This window comes from Athene cunicularia, assembly GCF_003259725.1.
Source record: "Athene cunicularia isolate RWA chromosome 5 unlocalized genomic scaffold, athCun1 chr5_part1, whole genome shotgun sequence".
Classification (NCBI taxonomy): domain Eukaryota; kingdom Metazoa; phylum Chordata; class Aves; order Strigiformes; family Strigidae; genus Athene; species Athene cunicularia.
This window is the reverse complement of record NW_020799101.1, coordinates 40,860,476-40,881,005: the sequence shown is the minus strand read 5'-3', so window position 1 is coordinate 40,881,005 and position 20,530 is coordinate 40,860,476. Positions and strand designations below refer to the sequence as shown.

Genomic DNA, 20,530 nt, shown 5'->3' with positions numbered 1-20,530 from the left:
AGCAAAGCTCCTAACAAGGACATCAGCAGGAACAGGAGCAGGCCCAGATAATGTTTATTTCATCCTTGATCCTGTGAACATGTAGACTTCAATGAAATTATTCCTGGGAGTAGTTGTCTATACATACGTAATCAGGGCCTTCCTCTCTTACACAGCTCCATCTGTTAATGAGAATTCTCAAGTCTTTCTACAATTTATTAAACAATTTGTTTCTTCTGTGTTTCCAGAAGCAAATATTTTTGCTAGGACATTTACAAACTGTTAACATTTCTTCCTATTTGCTGCTGTTGTTCATTATCTATTCTCTGTAGTGCCTACAATGTGCTGGGTGTACTCCAAGCAGAAAATTACTGTTATTGTAGCCCACAGTCCCCAGCCAAGTACAAAGCCCCATTGTTCCAGCTACTCTACAAGCACGGAAGTTACTTCTCATTATGTTAACACTTGAGGTCCTGTTTTCAGACTGGCTTTGCTCTCCTTCATGTGTGTGGCAAAGACTTTCAGGGTTGTATCCCGTGTTTCAGAGCATAACAGGAAACAGCCACCCAGTTTTTTTCCCAATGGATGATGGGGAATGCATCTGTCCCTTCTACAAATTCTAGTTAGGGGAAGGTGCAAGCAAGCTGATCTTCTTCAGTGGCAGTCTCCATTAGAGAGTGGATGTGTTAGCAGTTAATTACTTATTCCCACTGGTGGTACAGCCCGTACCTCCTTTGGGCCTGCTGTCCAGTGTTGAAAATTATGTGTTGCTGAACCCAAAAGTTAAGAGTGTGTTTACAAAAGACTTGAGGGCAGTGCTTCAATGATACCTGAGTAAACACTGAAAGCAAGCTTTTTTTCCACAAAAGTTGCTTAAAAACCTGAATATCCAACATCAAAAGGGAAATAAACCAAGACACAGAAAAGTCTGAAGTTAACTCACAAAGCCCTTTTACTGAAAGGTATAAAGAACTCGTTGCCCATCTTCTACCCCAGACCTGTGCTGTGCTGTCCCACCTCCCACCCACCCATGCTGTTCTTATCGAGGTGGCAGCCTTCTGCCCTAGCTCCTAGTAACTAGTTAACCAGACAACAAAGGCTTTATAGGGTTAATCTGTGGCACCATTAACTCTCTGCCCCATCCTCCCATCTGCAGAGACCTGGGAGGGGGCTTTGGTCTATGCATTTCTCCTGTAAAATGGCCCTGTGGAGATGCTGAAGGCAGTATTGTGACAGAGGTGCTCTCTGGCAGAGTAAAAGATGCAACTGGAGGAATCCTGGTTTGCAATGACTTTTCCACTGCTGCTTTCCACTGGATATTGGGAGAGGTGGAAAATTTGGTCTGCAAGCAAAGCTTTGTCCTGAGAACCTCAGATTTTTGAAGAACTCCTGAGGGTACAATTTGTTGAGATGCTGCTGGAAAATTATTACTCATGGCAGCAGCATAGGATTTTTTAATTGAGCAAAAGGTTAGAGGAGAGGTGCCTAATTTTTTCAAGTGATTTTTTTCAGGAGTGAGGTGCCTAAACAAAAACAAAGGAGTGAAAAAGAGATGGTGAGGGGTGTATGGGGAAGAATGGGAAGTAACTACGTGGAATTACAGTGGGAGGAAAAGAGAGGGGAAAGGGAAGCATTGGGGATCCTAAAGGGAAGCTAAAGAGCTCAGGTTAATGTGACAACATACTAGAGGCTCCTGTGGTGATGGAGGTGTCTGGTCAGAGTGAGAACAGAGGGGCAGCGTGCTGGTGCTGCTCTGTGGTGGTAGGAAGCACAAACATCAGATTCAGTGGCCAGTCTGGGAATCCTGATTGCGTTCCTGGCTCAGCCCTTCGTTTGTAGTGTGGTACCAGCCATGTAACAGGCGCTCCCTTTGCCTTGGATTGCCCCTCTCTGAAACAAGAGTGCTTTCCGAGTTTGTTCATCCCAAGCCTGGAAGAGGCACAGTTTTCAGTCCAGGGTGTTGGAGGAAGAGTTTGTAGTGGGCACCTGGAGGCAGCACTTTCACAGGGCAAATCCAGCTGCTTTGGGGTCACTGCAGCAGAGCACCCTTCGACTGGTGCAGGCAGAGTTGGTTTCGGGGGCTGGACTGCGAACCGGGGGGGGGGAGGAATTTTCAAAGCCCTGATCTGATTCACAATGGAGGTCTGCAGGCAGTTGTGTGCGCAGGGCTGGGTCGTGCTTTGCAATGGAGGGGGCAGGGAAGAGGGCTGAGTGGCGAAGGTGTAAACATCACCCGCTGGCACTGCTATCAGAGAGATCAACCGCTGCCTGTATGCATCAAGCAAGTATGCTGGACTATTAAAGAATGGATGCCAACAGCTGGTTCAATGTTAAAATAATAGTTTAATTCCCAACAGACAGGGGCACTCTCAGAAGATGTGATAATGTACCATCTCTGTTAGTGATTTCATTGCATAATTTCTAGCCTCAAGCCTCTCCATTTCCATGTGAATACCTGCTCGGTTCTGTGTATACTGAAAGGTCTCTTTGTTTCCTTTATAGCCATGCCTCTCCAGCCTCTCAATGTAACTGTAAGCCAAGTCACCAGCAGCAATGCCAGCGTGGTCTGGGTGCCAGGATTTGATGGCCATGCACCCCTCCATTCTTGCACTCTTCAGGTATGGCCCCTCTGTGTTGTTCCCTGCCTTGCATGAAGAATGGGACTCCCCTGAGCCACATGTTGCTTGGGCCGTCTTTTGTTCTCCTAACTGCTTTGTAGCAGTGTTTGAAATCTTATTTCACAATTTAAAAACATGGAAGCTTAACAAGATGCAACTCAGTGCTTATATAGGTGCCAAAGAGTAAGGTGTGAAGTTTTGAATGTGAAGTGTCCAGTTGAGAATTTGAGACTAGCCCCATTCTTCTTCCTGGGAGGTTACCACATCATGGGAGGTTACTCCATGCAGAGCGTTACACTGCAGCACCTAGGAAGCACATATCAATCACTCTATGGGAAGTGCCCTTGAGTGGCTGCAGGGTTCTCCCACGTGGAGCTAGTGTGGAGCAGCTGGCCCATGGCAACTTGCTCCAGTTCAGTGCAGAGGCCTGTGGCTCCCATGCCAGCTCAGCCCTGTGCTTTGGTGTGCCCGAGGAAATGCTGGGCTCTGGACATACCACTGAGCCCAAGGAATGAGGAGCTTGCAAAGTATAGGATGTGGTACAGGAGGGGTGGGAATGGTGGAGGTAGGAGACAGATTGGGCTTTTTGATACAAAGTCAGGCCTGTTTGGATATTTCAGAGTAATTTTAAGCCCTGCCTCTAAATCTTGATTGGTTTTCTGTTGTCAGAGTCCAATTCTGCCCAGAAAATCAAGGGTGATAATATCCTTTAGCTCTACCAGGTACTGAGTACTCAACATCTCTGAAAAACTGATTTCCTTCTGTAGGTTCCTGGCATCAATCATACGTGTCCAACTTCAGGCAGAGATAGTTTCTAGGATTGGACACTTAACTGTAAAGTCAGATCAAATAGCTGGTAACCTGAGTGTCAGAAAGAAATTCCTGAAGCAGGACAGCTGTGCAAACACAGCTAGGCACATTCCCCATGGATTTGTCTACCAGGTGTGTATATTGGGCCCCTATGCTTCCCCTACCTGATTATAGCAGCAACCTGAGCTGGAGTGGAATTTCTATGGGGTGTTGCCAGCTATGTGAGGAGGATTATAAACACAAGGTGTACTGGAAGCAGCCTAGCTCATTTACTTGCAGTCCTCTCTTTATTTGGGAAGGAAACCAGAAATTTCATGTTCTGATGTTTATTCCCTTTCATAAGTAAAAGAGACCCTCAGTTTTAACTCACCGACAGAAAGAATGCCTGAATAGAACTGGCCCCAGTCTCTGGTTTTTGTTGCTGCTTCTGTTCTTGTTAGCAGTCAAATGGTTTTCTTCCTCTGTTTTGTAAAACAGAGTTATCTCCAGTTGGAACAGCCTATTCTCTCTGGTTTGCACGCTGCAATGCTAATCACCCTGGGTTTTGAGTTCCCCCTCTCAGTTTTGGCAGGGGCAGGGGTGGGGGGGATGGGACATGTGGAAAAGAGGCTGAATCAGAGCAGCTTAGTTTCTGTCCACTCAGCAGTCTCTCACCCCTTTTCTAAGCCTTCTCTGTTCTGTTTGGGGAGGACGAAGTTCCTGCGTTTGGATCTGGGAGCAGGGTAGCTTGGCAATAACCCTCCACTGACAGAAAGCTGTGCTTCCTCTGTCTCCCACATTGAGAGATTTTGTGAGAGACACTGACCCACATTTCTGTGTGAAGATGCACATGCTCCTGGCTCTCCATGATTGCACTTTTGCTCAGAGCCTCCCAGAAAGAGAAGGGGGATTGAAACTTGGCTGTGGTTTTCTTGCACTTTGGAATTGCTGCGGATGTCCCAAGAGCACCATGTCCAGACAGGCGGATTGCTTCTGGGGATGGGGTAGGGAATCACCACGTTTACCAACTGTTAATGCAAGCCATGCTCTGAGGCATAAAGGAGGCAGATGTGAGAGCACCAACTTCAGACTGTTGAACAGAAACACATCATCAAACTGACAGGGTTTTACACAAAAGTCTGCTTGTTTCCTTCCCTGCTTTGGATGACACTGTTAATGACAACAATATGCTTTTCTATTAAGAGAACTTGAGATTCTTCCTTTTTATTAGCCAAGTAAATCAGCAGGCCCAAAGTGTGCGTGAGAATGAGCAGAAGGGCAGGGAGAAAGGGAGAAGGACTGCTGTATAAAGAATATAAAGTCCATGAGTGTTTCACTTTCATCAGTATATCTTGCTTTTACTCCCAGCTTTGCTGTTTCACATGCTTGAGAAAAAAGATAGTCTGAGCCCGGGAGCTAAGCCGTGATTTCTGCTATTGTCAGTACAAAAGCAGGAATGCTGAACCTGTTTGTGCATTAAAAGCACACAGTGATATCAGATTTCAATTAACATTCATGTTGCTTAAAAGTTCAGATTTGGAAAAAAATAAAAAAGAAGGGTTGCAGGAGTGGTAAAAAGTTTCTTTTCAGTTTAATTTGAAACGGTTTGGTTGAACCAAGTCAACAGTGTCTACCATGTCTTTAATCCCCTACAAAACTGAAAATATACAAAATTCTGAAAAAGGAGTTGAGAAAAAATTGACACTAGGCAACAGGGAAGTTGATCTACCAATTTTCATTGGCCAAATTTAGTCAAGCCTCAGAGCCAGCTGCTAACACTCAAAGCAACGAGCAGATTTAGTTTTCTTTAAAAGAAATAATAACCATCTGTAGAATTTGTAACAGAAGTAAGGAGATGTTTTAAAATAAGAGGAACCAAATTTTCAGCTGGTGGAAAATTGTTGTCCTGCCAGAGTTTGGAAAGTGATGTCACGCCAAATAAAAACATAGCTCATGATTCTTAGTTTGACAACTCCCTTTTCAGTATTTTAAACACCACCGGTACCATTATCTATTCTTACACTTTCCTAAACTAACCGTGAAATGGGTTCTTATCCCTATGGACCTGTTAGTCACGTGGCTTATGATAACAGTCTTCTCTGTTCCACTCTTGGCACAGGTAGCCGAGTCACCAGATGGCCAGGAGGTCTCCACTGAAGTCACTCCAGTGCCACCCTTTGCCTACGGTGTGCAAGGCCTGAAGCATTCCACCAACTACAGTGTTCGTGTGCAGTGCAGCAATGAGATGGGCAGCTCCCCTTTCACCGACAGGGTTTATTTCCAAACCCTGGAGCTTGGTAAGCAAATAGCAGACAGGAACAGGAAAGCAGTTCTGAATCTCAAAATGAGACAGTGATAAATTTCATTTAACTCCTCCTTGCTAATTCTGAAATGCAGGAAATGTTATACTATCAGATTACTTGTCTGCTCTAAGGGTCTCCTAACGTAAAATAGGTTACGTTTATATACGTTACATATAATGTTTTATCATTAATAATTAATTTACGTTTATATGTTACATATAATGAGTGCAGTCAAATGTGGTTAACAGCAGTGATGCATGATACACAAGTTGATCCAGCCACAGGGCTTCTGCGTGCCGGGCGTTTGTCTCATTCATTGTCTGAGACTCTTGGGGTCTTGGAAAGAAATGAGAGATGCTGACCCATCTTATCGTTTCCACGTGAAGCAAACATAGTGCTGGTGGCTTGCAGAAATTATTCTCTCCCCTCACACTCTCTCTTCCGGCTGATCTCAAGAAAGAGGGTGAAACTGTCTTTTCAGCCATTTTCAGTGTGGATAGTGCCTTATTTTCCTGCACAGAGTGATTGTGTTCTGTCCTCTGCTTTCAGCTCCAAGCAGCACCCCACAAAATATCCATGTTATTCAAAGAGATCCTGGTCTGATTTTAGAGTGGGAAGGTGTGGCTCCAGATGTGCTGAAAGAAAATGTCCTGGGATACAGGCTGGAGTGGATTCAGGATAATGTAACTCAGGTAACAAATTGAGAGGGGAGCTGAGCCATTGGGCACAGAGTTGGAGACTGTTCATATTAAGTCTTCTAGGTATTAGGATCCCTCATCCCTTATCCATACCAGGGGACTAGATTACTGGCATTGCTTTTGTGTAAATAGATTTTTTTCTGATTTGCAACAACTCCTCAGTACTCGGCCTCGAGATTTCCCCCTTCCTGGCATATTCAGAATTCCTTCACTTGAATATTTATCTGTGGGCAGAGCAGTTCTCTGCCATTCCTGGTACAGCAAGGACAATGTAAAGAGAATTCAGTTTGTCTTTGCCTCTTTCTAGTGCTGTCCCAAAGGCAGCTCAGACAATGCAGAATCTGGGCTTTCTCTCCCCTGTGACCGGGACTTGGCTTTCCAGAACCTAGCAGCAAACATGTATTTAACAAGTGAATGAGTTATACTGTAAATCATGGGAAGAAGGTTGTGGATTCTTTTGTTTCATTTACAATATGTAGGGAGTTGAAAGGACCCTGTCAGGGTAGAAGGCCTTTCATTTGTTCTTCAGCGTTGATCTTTCCCAGGTATCTATTTGCCTTTGAAGTTCACAGCATTTCTTATGGTTTCGTCCTTCTTAAGATGTATTTAGCCAGAGCTTATTAATGATGAACAAGCCTTTAATAATAGACAGCTAGAGGGAAAAGGCACTTACTTCCTTTTTTGCATGACCCATTTCATACTAGGTCAGCATCATTGACTTTGAACAACAATATTTTGAGTTCCCATTGAACTTACATTATGTCAGTGGTGGCAGCCTAATCTTCATGGGTTTACTGCAAATGATGTGTATGAATAAGATCCACAAAATTACGGAAAATATGTTGGCCTTGCCATCCTAAGTGAAAATTTGCCATGAAATTCAGAAGCAGTTGGGGATTTGGTCAACAAGTTAAAACAACTCCTCTCTTGGATTAAAATTGTCAGGTGTTTTGGAGTATGTTAGTGCATCTTTGTGTTTAAACCACAAGAAGGACGTGTATCTTTTAATAGCCCCAAAAAACCCATTTCTGTGGCAACTTTCATGGAAGGACCTCAAAAGAAGAAACCATTAAACCTTATATATTCCCTATGCCCTGGGAAACCATTAGCAATTTTGGAGAAGAGAAGCCCAAGATGACAGCCCAAGTTAGTGGCAAAACAGAGACTAGGACCCAGGAGTCACAACTCCCAACCCTTGTTATAACATCAGTGAAGTACATGGTATTGTTTTCATTTAAAGATGAGGTTTTAGACTAGATCCCTTTTAAGACTGCTTACAGTTTGTTGCCATTTGCTCTCAGGGGGAGATGATTGTACAGGATACAAAAGCTAATCTCACAACATGGAATCCTCTCAAAGACCTGATCATCAGGGTGTGTGTGCTGAACTCCGCAGGATGCGGGCCTTGGAGTGACATCTTCCTGCTTGAAGCCCAAGAGGTCATGGGTGAGTGTTCACTGCCTTCTCTTCACTTCGGGGAAAAAAGCCAGAAGCACTGAAGCTGCTGGTTTTCGTCTGACTGAGTGCTTACAACTGACTGAGCCACGTGGCTTTATACAACAGCACACTTCATCAGGCAAAGTAGAAATTAAATAATATTTAAAGAGATGGTATAAACAAAACAGCTTCTGGCCACTACTCTGTCTTCTTAAACCAGCTTTTGCTGTGCTTAGTGCAGAGCAGGGCAAGGGGAGACACAACAGAAAAGATGTAAATAAAGATTTGAAATCCTTCATTTAGCCTTAAGCCACACACATTTACAAGACTAAATGTGACAGAAAACTTTGATTTAATTTGAAGCCATTACTGACTAGTTTCAGTTGAGCCTGATTTTAACCATGACCACATGGGGTTCTGTAATGGTTTTGTGTTTATATTAAACCAGTTTAGCTCTCTCCATGGAAAAGCCGAGCTAGTGGTAGAAGAGGGAGGCGATGGCACAGAACCTGTACCATGGAGTCTGGATGATGTGGAAGGGTTTGTTGGGAGTGAAAACATGCATGTGTGGAGTGCATTGCTAAGTGATAAAGGGCAGTGAAGCTTGTCTGCACTGGTTTGCTTGCTGCTTCTATTTCACAGTGAGTGGGAAATGGGAGTCACGCTATGGAGAAGTGCAGGATGTTATATGGGGAGATGGGTAGAAGGGAGAGACGAATGCTGCTTGTGAAGGCAACTGTAAAAAGTTTGAGGAAGACGTGAATAGAAATTTAGATTGGTGGTAAGAAGTCAGTGAGGTGTGATTGTGCAAAATACCCCACTGTCTCCTGAGGTTTTGTTCCCAGTGCCTGTGGCAGGACAAGACATTAGTCTCTAATCTCTGATGCTTCTTTCTCCCCACTCCACATGTTGTTTGAGGAATCACATGGATATTGATCCCTCCTGATCCTTCCATACTGAAGAATGGTAGGGTGGAACCTAGAGTGGGGTTCCCAAGCAAGCAGGAGGTGGGGGATAGGGGTGAAGTAACGAGAAGAAAACTCTAGCCTTACTTTCAGTAGTGCATCTAATGAATGGTTTTAATGGGCATGTTACTAAGAAAGGCCCTTTGGCAACCCAGCTCCTGTGATGAAGACAGTACTAATGATTATGTGTGAGCACAGAGTCACTGTGGGATCAAAGCTCTCAAATTATTTAAAGCAGAAGGAAAGAGTACAGAGGTCCAGAGCTGAATCTACCAGAGGTTAGAGTTGGCTCCATCAATGTTTTTTCTCTTGCTTTTTGCTCAGCTATTTTCTGTGGCACCCAAATACAGAGAAAAGCACCTGAAAGGGCTAGAAGATCCCTTTGCAAAAAGGCCAGCACTGGCAAGAAGCCCCAGGGAATGTATAGGGTTTGCATTATACAGGGAGCTGGAATAGGGTAATCCCAAAAGCACAGTATGTTTGCTTGTTTTTATTTACAAACCACTTTAAAAAAAAAAGTAGCATCAGGAGTGGTGCTTGTTTTGGCCAAATGCTGTCTGGAAGCAGATATATTTCTTCATAAGCATAACAGACTGGAAATAGAGGTTCACTGTGGAAAAACTGACAGGCCTTAAACAGAAGAGCTGCAAAAAGACTGCGGTTTTGTTTTGGGCCTGGTAGAAAATATAAGTTGCTTGCTTTCCTAAAATAGCAAACCAGCACTGGTTCCTTTATGTGAGAAATGCCAGGGGTGGTTTCTGACCATCTCCCAGAGTGGCAGTAAAAATGAGTAAGCTTGTAAAAACGTTAAGTTGTATGTGTCATCACGTCAAAGCTAGTGGGAGCTCCACCCTGCTTATGGTCTTCTGCACTATTAACAAACATTGTTTTATTATTTTCAGAAACATTCTCTTAGAAAACTCTTGGATTACGTGCTTTGCACACTTTCGTGATATAAATCCTGCTACAGAAAGAAAAGGAGGGCTCCTAAATACTCATTTAAGGTCATCTAGTAATACTGTCTTCTCTCCACCTTGTGCAGTCTTAAGGCATTTGCTGATGGGTAAAAGGGGGTGCAGGAGATGGGAGAGGGGGAGGCGAGACAATTTGGTCTTTACTTGGGCTGCAGCCATCCTCTCTAGCTCAGTGGCATGAGTGGGAAGCAATGATCTGTGGGGCAGAGGAGGAGAAGCAGTGAATTTCAACATTAATTTCTATTTCTGATACATTTGCTATAAACTGTGGGATGGGCTCCTGATTCCTAGCAGTTTAGAAACAGGGAGAGTAATTTAGTTCTGTTTTTTTTTTTCATCCATCCTCCTTTTGGAGGGACCCCTGGGAAGGTGATCTAAATCCCTGCTCTCTCTCACCAGGCCAACTAGAAGACAGAGACTAGAAAAACAGGCCAAGAGAGGTTTGTCTCACTACAGGGGTGACCTAATGATAACCTTATCATTAACTATCAGAGAAGGCCTTTTATATCAGTGTTGTTAATTGTTTCTACCCTGATTGTTTGTCAGGAACAGCCAGAGTGATTGGCTTGGGGAATTGTGGAGAAGGTTGGAGTTACCTTTCTTGTATTCTCATTCAACTTCTCTTTCTGATCCCTCTCCCTCCTGATAAGTAGCCTTGAAGGCCGGGTCAAAAGGTGCAGCAAGAGGGAGTATCATAAAACCCAGAGCCTGTAAAGCCTCCTGGGTGGGAAAAGAATATATGAGTTACTGAAGGAGATAAGGTGCTGGAAAATAGGTGCTAAAGCTCTGATAATTTATTTCAAATGGAGAAGTACTACTCTGCTTCCTCAGTGGTCCAGAACTCTGTTTCCTTAAACTCTACCTAATTAGATTAACACTGCATTTTTAAAAACTTGGATGATAAGGCTTGACAGTGGCACTAGTAATCAAGCCTTAGAAGCTTTTTGCCTTCTGGGACTCTGCCAGTAAGGATGTGTGACTCCTTTTCACATGCATCTATGCAGAGGTTCATCCAAATCTGAGCTCATTAACCTAATACCTCTTTTAAGGACAGGTTTACTTATAGTGTCATGACATACAACATAATAGGATTACTTACATCATCAAAGATGATTTTTCCTTAGCTTCTGGAAAAGCACAGTCAACTACTGAAGGTGAGCAAGGGAGCATGAAGATGAAGGAGGTGCTTAGGGACCTGTTACCTGTTCTTGTTTGTTCTTAAACAATTTAGAGATATGAGGGCTATCCTAGATTTTAATAAACCCATTCAAATTCACATTTAATCTTTAGTAATTGTATTTGGAGAAGAAATCTCTTGGGGAATTGGGTTGATTTATCTGCTGTTTGCCAAGCATAGATAATATTCTTTTATTCGTAACAATATTGCTTATCTTCCTCCCCTGGCAGCTTACTCAGATTGGCAGCATCTCCCATTTCTTCTGTAGACAGTTTGTAGTCAAAAGTATACATATTCTGGGAGCAAATATTAGACCAGAATTGGAACCTGCATGCTGACTAACTTATTTCTTGACTCACAGGGCACTTCTTAAAATGTATTTTCTTTGGTGGAGAGACATTGAGAAATTACAACCAACCAACAACACTGGGAAGTTACAGCCAATACCAAGTTCCACAGGGTACTTTGTGGGAGGGGTGAGAGGGAGAAGTAAATATTTTCAATCAGATTGTGATGAGGCAATTGTTTTTCTCTATTGTCTGTTAAAATGTTATGTGATTGGCATTCAAGCAGTGCTGTGTACCCTGGTCAAGGTTCTGCTGGCTGCCTCAAACAGGCCAAGGTGAAACCTGCACAGACGACGCTCATATTAAGCAACCTTTTTGTCCTGAGACTTCAGTTTAAAGGACCCCAGATCATGAGCTCATGTAAAGTTGTATAATCTGGAGCAGTGTCTTTTGCTTTCTTGAGGCTCAGTGCTTAGAATAGGTTCTGATAACTGGATGCATGTGCTCTGCCTTTGCTGTGTGAAACAGCTAGTTTTTCTGATGATTGACTGAGTGGCTGTTTATGCCAAATTCCAGCGTACAGTGACCCACTGTGTACACCAGATCCAGCAGCATGGCTTTTCCATTTACAAGTAAAAAGAAGAAATATCCCCGTATGGTCTGTTTACCATTGACAGTCTTCTATTTCCTGACTGATGTTCTCTCCATCATTTAGGTGGCCAGAGGCAACCTCCTTATGGGACATCCTGGGTTCCTGTGGCATTGGGCATTCTCACAGCTCTGGTCACAGCTGTTGCCCTGGCTCTTATTCTCCTTCGAAAAAGAAGAAAGGAAACTCGGTTTGGGTAAGGGAGGCTCTCCTTGTGCTGGTTAGAGAGATCTTCGCTTTCTCCTCTAGTGTGGTTTCCATATCAATTATTTTTCAAAGCATTGTGGATTGAGTACTTTTGGCACTTTCTTTGGATAACTTTTCCACAATTTTGGGGGTGATCCCGAATTAGAGACTAGCAGGAAAGTGCCCTACTTTTTCTTCAAAATGAGAACACCAAAAATACAATAGTAAAAATGTTATGTCAATAGCTGCACTTTATTAGAATATGGAAATATAAACTAGATCAAGGTAATTCTTTAAGTCCTTAGCACTGCTGCTTAAGAGATTCAAAATGACCCTCAACTTCTGTGTACTTATGGGCTGGGCCCTTTATCTCATGCTGGTTTTCAGTCTAGCAGCTGCTTGTAACTTCCTGACTGCCCAGAACCCTCTGGATCCCCAGGAAAGTCTCTTTTCCATCACCTCTGACACTTGGCTCCCTGCTGCAAGCAAGGTTCCCTTTCTTTTTAGTCTCTCAGCTGCACCCTCACAACAGCATCTCTATTTATGTGAGTTGTGCAACCTGCCCCAACCTGCAGCTTCTCTGAGGCACAGTGAGGAGTGACTCCCCTCTTTCAGAAGGCTCCCAGCCCTTCTAGGTGCATCAGAAAGGCAACATAAACTCATCATTCTTCCTTTTCAGCTGCACCCTCTTTAACAAAACAGTCTGTAGTATTTATATGGCAAGGGTTGAGAAATCATCCATACTGTTCAACATACCCCTTTAGAAGTGAATGGCCCATGTAATCGTGGCCCTATGTGTCTTTTCTGCATTCTAGCCATGCCTTTGGCAGTGTGGTTGGCAGAGGGGATCCAGCAGTCCATTTCAGAGCTGCCAGGTCTTTCAACAGGGAGGGCCCAGAGCTCATTGAAGCAACATGTAAGTACAGTGACCTGAGTGACTCTGCCTGAGAAGCTGTTTTCATGCATGTACTATGCTTTCTCTTTGTTTTTCCTGAAACTGATGTTTTTGGATCAAGAACATGGGATTAATTTGCAAGAAGGTTTAGACACTGTGGATGGTGAAGGTGAAAGGCCAGAATTGCTGTTGCCATACCAATTACATAGCACTTGCTAATTACAGCTACAGTCATTCTGTATGTTAATACAAGGCATAAATCTGCCACTCCCCTGCCCCAGTTTCACACTACAGGGACTCCTTCAACTAATATTAAGCAACAGTGAGATAAATATGGCTTAACAATATTAGCAGTACACTTTAAATTCAGTGTGCTGAGTTGTGCTGCAAGCATGAACCAATTAATCTGTCTGGGAAGGCCAGGAATTAGTACCTTCTCAAACAGGAGATTGAGTCCCAGGAATGGCCAGAGTTGGGATGATGTTTCTGTCTCCTGGTTCAGCAAGGGCATGGCTCTCTGTAGCAGTGCTGCGTGGCTGGGTTAGGATAATGATCCAGCTGTCTTTGACTCCCTGGGTTTAAAGGTCTCTCCAATAAATCTAGTGACCATAAACTGCTGAACTTTGTGTCACCCTCTCAGCCAGGTACTGTGTGACTTGTATTGTACTTAAAATAGTCTGAGAGACAGTCATTAAAAACTGGTGCAGCTCCATCAGCATAAATGAAGCTGTATGAATCAGTGTCTATCAGTGTCCCTTCTGATTGAATTATTTACAATAGATCTGTATTCCTGTTGTTGTAGGTGTGTTTAAGGGTGGTGTTACCTCACCCTCTCCTTTTCAGTACTGCTGGTACATTTTCTTGTGGTCGGAAGTTATTGGCCTCTTGTCTGTGGTGAGGCTAGAGGACATGGAGGGGAACTCTTGTCTTTTTCAGATTTTCCTGCTTACAGTATGGGAATCGGATTGGAGATGGAGATTAGAATGGGTGACTCTAGATATTGTGACAGAATATTTAAGTATCCCTTATTTGACTCTTCCTTTGTTTTTTTCCAGTGGAGAGTGTAGGGATCAGTGATGAGCTAAAGACGAAACTCAAAGATGTCCTAATCCAGGAACAGCAGTTCACCTTGGGAAGAATGTTGGGCAAGGGTAAGAACCAAAACTGAACAAGGATTTACACTGAAAATCCCACTTGTGTTACCTTGACCGTTGAGTAGGGAGAAACAATTAGAAGCAGCCTGTTTTCTCTCCTGCTTGTAGAATGCAATTTAAAAGGAATTTTCTCTTCTGCTGGGATAAAACATCTCAAAGGTTTAGCATAACTAAGAGGATATTGGCTAAGCCATTCCTATAATATGGCTCTGCAAAGTCATGAACTGCAGTCTGTGCTCAGCTTTCCAAAGTGCCGTTGATTCACTGGTGTGTGAATTTCTTTCAGAGATTTAAACAAAGGAATATGCGATTAAACTTCTGCTCTTTCTACTAGCAAAGCCGTGCTATAGAATTCCTTCCATTTACATAAGCATGTGTCAAGTATTAAATGGGCTGAGACAATACAGAGACAGAGATGATTTACTTCAAACACACTAACCCCTCAAAAAGACAAAGATGATTCAGTTTCAGATATTCTCAATGCCTGGGGTGGTTTGACTCCAGATTTTAGTTTGGGCTCTTACAGAAGCACATTTGGAACAGGTGTTGAATTTCGCTGATGTTTGTCCTCATTAGTTCAGGTCCTTAGGAGCTCTTCTGACTGTGGATCTCCATCTGGCTCTCCCACACAGATGCTCCTAACATTTCTCTGAGGTTTTCAGGTCAAGAGGGATGGGCAGAGTAAAGGTGGGATCTTCTCACTTACCTTTAGCTAAAAGGTTGGCCCAGAAACTCTGTGTGAAAAGGTGGGTTTGAATTTAGGATTCCCAAATGGCAGGCCAGTGTGCTAACTTTTGAATCGTCTTTCCCTACTTCTAGAAATAAGTGAAAAAGTGTAATGCTAAAGTCAGTAATTAAGAGAAGAGCATAAATCAGGGGTCATAAGCAAAAGAAAGCTGAAGTGTTTGGCTTCTGTTTTCTTTATAAGACTAGTTTTATTGTGGTTTTCTCCAACCCTTTCCCACTGGGAGTGTTCTTCCTCTCCATCCCTCCTAGAACAAATGCATTTCTTTCAGAGCAGGAAGATGACCTTCCTGCAGAAGTGGTCTCGGAGGGCTTAGCAATGCTAAGTAATTAAATAGGTGTGCCATCTGTTTGTGAGTGTCAGCTCTCGGCCCGTTCCTGGGATCCTGCTTCAACCCTTCTGGGCTGTCCCTGTGGCAGGTAACAAACTGGAAACCAGCTGCAGTGGGGCCTCTGGGGATGGCATTGGTGGGGAGGATGCTAGCTGCCAGGATCTGCTCTGTGTTGTCAAACCCTTTCCCCCAACCCATGTTCTGCATGCAAGTTATCAGATGGCATGACTGCATTACCTTGGGATCTGCTGACAGCTGAGCAACAGAGGCAGTACAAAATGCCTTTTCTCCTTCCCATTTTTCTCTTTTGTGGTCAGACCCACTGCTTGTGCTTATTGTGAAATAAGCACATGCCATACAGCAATGAAGGACACTTCACTGGTGAAATCTGTCCACTGGTGAAAAGCTAGTAGACAGACAATGCTTTTGGGGTAGGTGTCCTGAGTTCCATATTTTGTTTTCAGTCCCAGAGTTTCTCATACTAGTGAATTTTGGGTGAGATAAGCAGCTACAAAATTAAGGAGTGCAAATCTAGAGCCAGATCTAATTCAAAGCAGCTGTTACACTGTGATATAAAGCCACTTCAAGCTAAAATAATTTGAAGGGGGGTTGTCCAGTTGCATTTCCTCTGATTTCCCTTAGGGAACAGACCCTGGTAAACACCTCCTGCTGTGAATAAGCATATCCTGCACATACAAGTAGGTGTTCTATATTTTGTCTGGTCAGTTGTGATCATAGAAGTCATTCCCTGAGTTTTGAGAGATAAAGCCTGACTGTGTCTCAAATGGTTGAGTCCTGGTGCCATTACTGAGCTCTTATGGCTGTCAGCAGTGAGAGCTTCCTCAGCCAACCCATCCACTCGCTGCTCCAGCTAATAGCCCCCTTTCTGACCAGAGCCTCACTCAGAATCATCCTTCATGATGTGGCGTCCCCAGAAATGTCTGCCTAGGATCCCAGTTTATGCTCTGACTCTGCATCATCTGTCTGGCAGGGAACTGCTTTCTTTCCCTCTTTTCCTTTGCCTTCTGGATTGCCAGCAGAGTGGCCTCTGTCTTCTGGTAGTGCTACCTCTTCTAGGCACACATATGCTGAAAGCTGCTGGCTGGAACTGCAGAAAGAAAAATTAAGCTGGTAGCTGCATTTCTTACGGTTATTCAGCTTTACCGGTGACCTCTGGAGTGAACCTGCTGTGAATCATACTTTCTTCACAAGAAGCTGTTCCCTCACTGCCTGCTCTGGTCATTTCACAGGGGAGTTTGGGTCAGTTCGAGAGGCACTACTGAAGCTAGATGATGGCTCTTTCCAGAAAGTGGCAGTGAAGATGCTGAAAGGTAAGTGGGAGCAGGGCTACCTGAAGTGCTTAAGAGAAGAGAGCTTGGAAAGATTAAATGCTATCTTCCCTAATGCTCTTTACTCCACTCTGAGCTTCCCACTCTACCCATGTTGTCTCCCATCTGTTTCATGTCACTCTTTTTATGGTGGAAGCTCTTCAGGGAAGGACCTATACCACCTTGGTTGCTTGTACAGCACCTAGCACGTGGTGAGTGCAACCAAAACTAAGTTATAGCCACAGCTGCTTCTGTATATAGAGGATCTCGTTCAGTTGCTTGATTCAACACAGCACTACATCATGTGGCATAGACAGCTCAGACGGTTCTGCTTGGTCTGATAATTCAGCAGTGAAAGACAGTATTCCTCCAAGCATAAATCCTAGAATAAACACAAGAGTGTTTGGGCTGAATGCAGCGACAAGTTAACTCATCTCAGTCAAGCATATTTGATTAAGTAGTCTAACTCCCTTGTGATTTGTCGTTTGATGAGTGTACATAACAAGGGCAGCTAACACATTCATCACGTGGAAGTCTGTAACAAGAAAATCGATTAATAGATTAGGTATAAGTCAAAGCAAGTATGTACATATATGTATGTATGTTAGCCTATGTTATTTTCACCCCTGTTGCCTCTAAGGCAAAAATTAACTGTTACTGACTTAAAAGAGGAGTCACAGTCACTTATCTGGAGCTGAGTTTGGCTGCCACAGAATACTAGTTTCTACTAAATACGCTAGTACCACATCAGTGTAGGTTGCATCATTTCATCCTGTTTCAACAATCATTCTAATCAGTTTGCAAGCTTTTGTGTAGTGAGATTGTCTGCCTTCAGGCATCTAACTTGGGAACTCTGTCATCCTCCAGAGGCACCTTCCTTTATCCATTGACTGCAAAAACGAAATCTACTTTTGTCTTCTGAATCATATTTAAATTACTTGCCTCAGGCAGATAATGCGAATACTGCCCTACAGATCTGAGTCTGATTTTAGCAGGACTGGAGGACTCCTGCTAAATTCAGCAACAGCAGTGGGGAAAGTAGTCCACTGGGCTAGCTCTTGATTATATTGATATACTTCCATAAATCTGGAGATTTAAATCTGAAGCAATGAGAAATAATTTACTCCAAAATTATGCTGATGTATGTCACTGCTGAATTTGGTCCAAGCTGCCTAGTAGTGTGGTTATTTAAGAAATCTTAGCTCTAGCACCTTAGAAGACTTGATCATGCTAAGAGACATAAAAGTGTTGATATTTCGTGCCATCCTTAGCAGAGATGAATTGGGGTCTGCTGTGCCAGCCAGAGGCTCCAGGTCATGTCTTCAGTTTCACCATTATCTTAAATTTTGTGTGATGTCTCCTCTCCCTGACATTGTAGTTTAGATCCTTTTAGCTAATTAATTCTTACATCTTTAACCACACATGATTTGCATGGCTTCCAAGGAAAGCTGTTACTGAAAAAAGCAGACGCTAATCGACAGGTCTTCACTCTGCGAGAGCCAGTTTACCACATGTCTCTGCTGTGTGCTTACTGCCGCCTATCCCAGGAGAAACTGTCAGGCTCTGCTTTGTTGTAAACTGGTTCATCTAGCTGTAGGTCTGAGAGGATGTGCTGTGCCACAAAGAACACGCTTCTCAGTATCATTACCTGTAAAGCTCCTTGGAGCCACCCACAAATGAAGAAAGCTTACAGTCGCTTTTTTCCAGCGGACATCTTTACCTCGACTGACATTGAAGAGTTCCTGCGAGAGGCTGCGTGTATGAAGGAATTTGACCACCCTCATGTCACTAAACTGATTGGTAAGTCGGTGCTGGTGCTTGTGCCATAGAGCATGTCCTATTCCTGCACAATCCCACACCACCTCACGTACTCACCCCCAGTCCTGTCCAGCAGCAGCGCTAGTGCAGCCACCTCTGTGCTGCCTGGAGTCCTGCATGTATCAGCATTGCTCCTTCCCAGGCCTATAGGGAGTTGGAACGGGTGTAGGTGCTCACAACACTTGCCCTCATACGCTTTTAACAAACGTCTCTTATTTAAACCATTTCTTTGATTCTTGCAAATACTACAGGGAGAGTGTGGCTGGCTGAGGTATGTCTAAACTGCTGTGAAATGGGGACAGGTGGTTTGGTAGACAAACAGAGGCAGGGGAGATTGTGCCTTTCCAGAATGTGGAGACTGCTCTGCCGAGCCTGGGGTCTGAGGCTGTCTGGTCTGGAGTGATCCTAGAAACATTTATAGCTGGTCTTACAGGGAGAGCCAAGTGAGTGCTGCCTTTGAAGTAAACAGGGTTAGAGGTATCTTAACACCTTCTGGCCTGACACCATGCAAAGGAGCTTGGAGCATGGAACCTACCTGCCAAAACTGGATATTTTCCTCTGAATTTGTAAGAGAAAGGCACAGCAGCCTGTAAGATTCCCCTTGGGACTGATCTGTTTGCTAAAACTCCTTTGCTGTGTGTGTCCTCATCAGGAGTCAGTCTACGGAGCCGTCCCAAGGGCCGTCTCCCAATTCCCATGGTGATCCTGCCCTTCATGAAGCATGGAGACCTTCATGCTTTTCTGCTGATGTCACGGATCGGGGAAAACCCTTTTGTAAGTCTGTCTTACTGTAGAATTCCTTCTGGGAGAGTATGGATTTTCAGAGAATGCACTCAGATCAGTTCAGGGTTGGTCTCCCAAAGGCACCAGCAGATAACTGGATTTTAATACCAGAGAAAGCTGCAAGATGTGATGTTGGGAGTATTTCATTTCATGCATTTTGAGGACCAACTCCTTCATTTCATCACCTCCCTATATCCCCCATCCCTGCTCAGTAAGCTAGCAGTAAATCTTGCAGTTTTGCCATACATGCTTGAAAGTTTCCAAGAACAGAACTTAAACTCTTATTTCTTTCAGAACTTACCTGTTCAGACACTCCTCAAGTTCATGATTGACATTGCCAGCGGGATGGAGTACTTGAGCTCAAAAAATTTCATACACAGGGACCTTGCAGCTCGGAACTGCATGTAAGTGACCCATAAGTTTTTAGAGAAAAGAAAGACCAGAGTGAGTGAGAGAGGGATGAGAAGCCTTTAGTGCAACAGAAGTGGGGAGAAGTCCTGTCCAAGGATGCTGGTCCTTGCGTTTAAGTGACAGTAGGCATAGGGGAGCCATGGCCATGAGGGTGGGGGTGTGTGGTGGTGGTGCTGGCATCAGGGAGCAACTCCTAATGTCTCACTGAGCTTCCAGATGGACCCTATTTATAATGAACTTTTCCATCATTGGTCTGCACATATAGTTTCATAGACTTGATTACAATATGTATTTGTAATTAGTCACTGTAATGGCTGTGTGTCAGCATGGGCTAATTGTTCTGCAATATAATGCAACCAACAGGAGAGAATGGGTTTGGCTGTGCTAGGAGAAAGGAATTTTCATTGTAGCCTGAAGTCTATATTTCTTGTATCTATTTTGAGGACTTGATTATCACAATATAAGAAGTGTAGAATTTCCCTGAAAGCTTGTGGAGAATGCCTTTAGAAATAATTACATGGTGAACGCACTGTATGATCCCATGATGCTGTTCTAGTCCCCAAACTGCCTTGCCTGCTTTGAAAGGAAGAAAAGTCATTTTTTTATCCTTTCCACTTTGCTTCTTCCCTGATAATGGAGTAAGGAACAACCCATTCCAGCAGACAGAAGTCTGCCTCTGAACAAAACCACGACAACCGGTAAAATCCTCAATGATACACGGATTTCCAAAGGCATTTGAACATCCAGGTGTACAGACTGGAGCCTGATAGTCATAATGAAAAATGATAGGTTAGCCTACTTTGACATTTATGAGAAACCCATACTGATTTCCTATTTTTAAACATCTGAAAAATACAGACTGCCTCCACAGGAAGCCGCATGCCTATTTCGGTACACCTTCTGGGAAAATCAGGGAATCCTTTATGAGTCCTGGGAACATGAAGTCTTTGTGGGCTTAGCTTGCACTGTCTACCAACATATCTGGTTTTTAAGAGGGTGACAG

General features: G+C 43.7%; 1 protein-coding gene across 2 annotated transcripts in view; it reads left to right on the top strand.

Annotated features, from left to right (window-relative positions):
• TYRO3 (TYRO3 protein tyrosine kinase) overlaps positions 1 to 20,530 on the top strand; it is a 41,652-nt gene that overhangs the window by 14,022 nt on the left and 7,100 nt on the right. For both annotated transcript variants that reach the window (XM_026849435.1, XM_026849434.1), the window contains 11 exons: positions 2,482 to 2,597; positions 5,506 to 5,683; positions 6,239 to 6,381; positions 7,689 to 7,833; positions 11,943 to 12,072; positions 12,878 to 12,978; positions 14,013 to 14,108; positions 16,438 to 16,518; positions 18,223 to 18,315; positions 18,986 to 19,107; positions 19,411 to 19,520. In XM_026849435.1, coding sequence (XP_026705236.1) covers positions 2,482 to 2,597; positions 5,506 to 5,683; positions 6,239 to 6,381; positions 7,689 to 7,833; positions 11,943 to 12,072; positions 12,878 to 12,978; positions 14,013 to 14,108; positions 16,438 to 16,518; positions 18,223 to 18,315; positions 18,986 to 19,107; positions 19,411 to 19,520 — 1,315 coding nt within the window. The remainder of the gene's footprint in view (positions 1 to 2,481; positions 2,598 to 5,505; positions 5,684 to 6,238; positions 6,382 to 7,688; positions 7,834 to 11,942; positions 12,073 to 12,877; positions 12,979 to 14,012; positions 14,109 to 16,437; positions 16,519 to 18,222; positions 18,316 to 18,985; positions 19,108 to 19,410; positions 19,521 to 20,530) is intronic.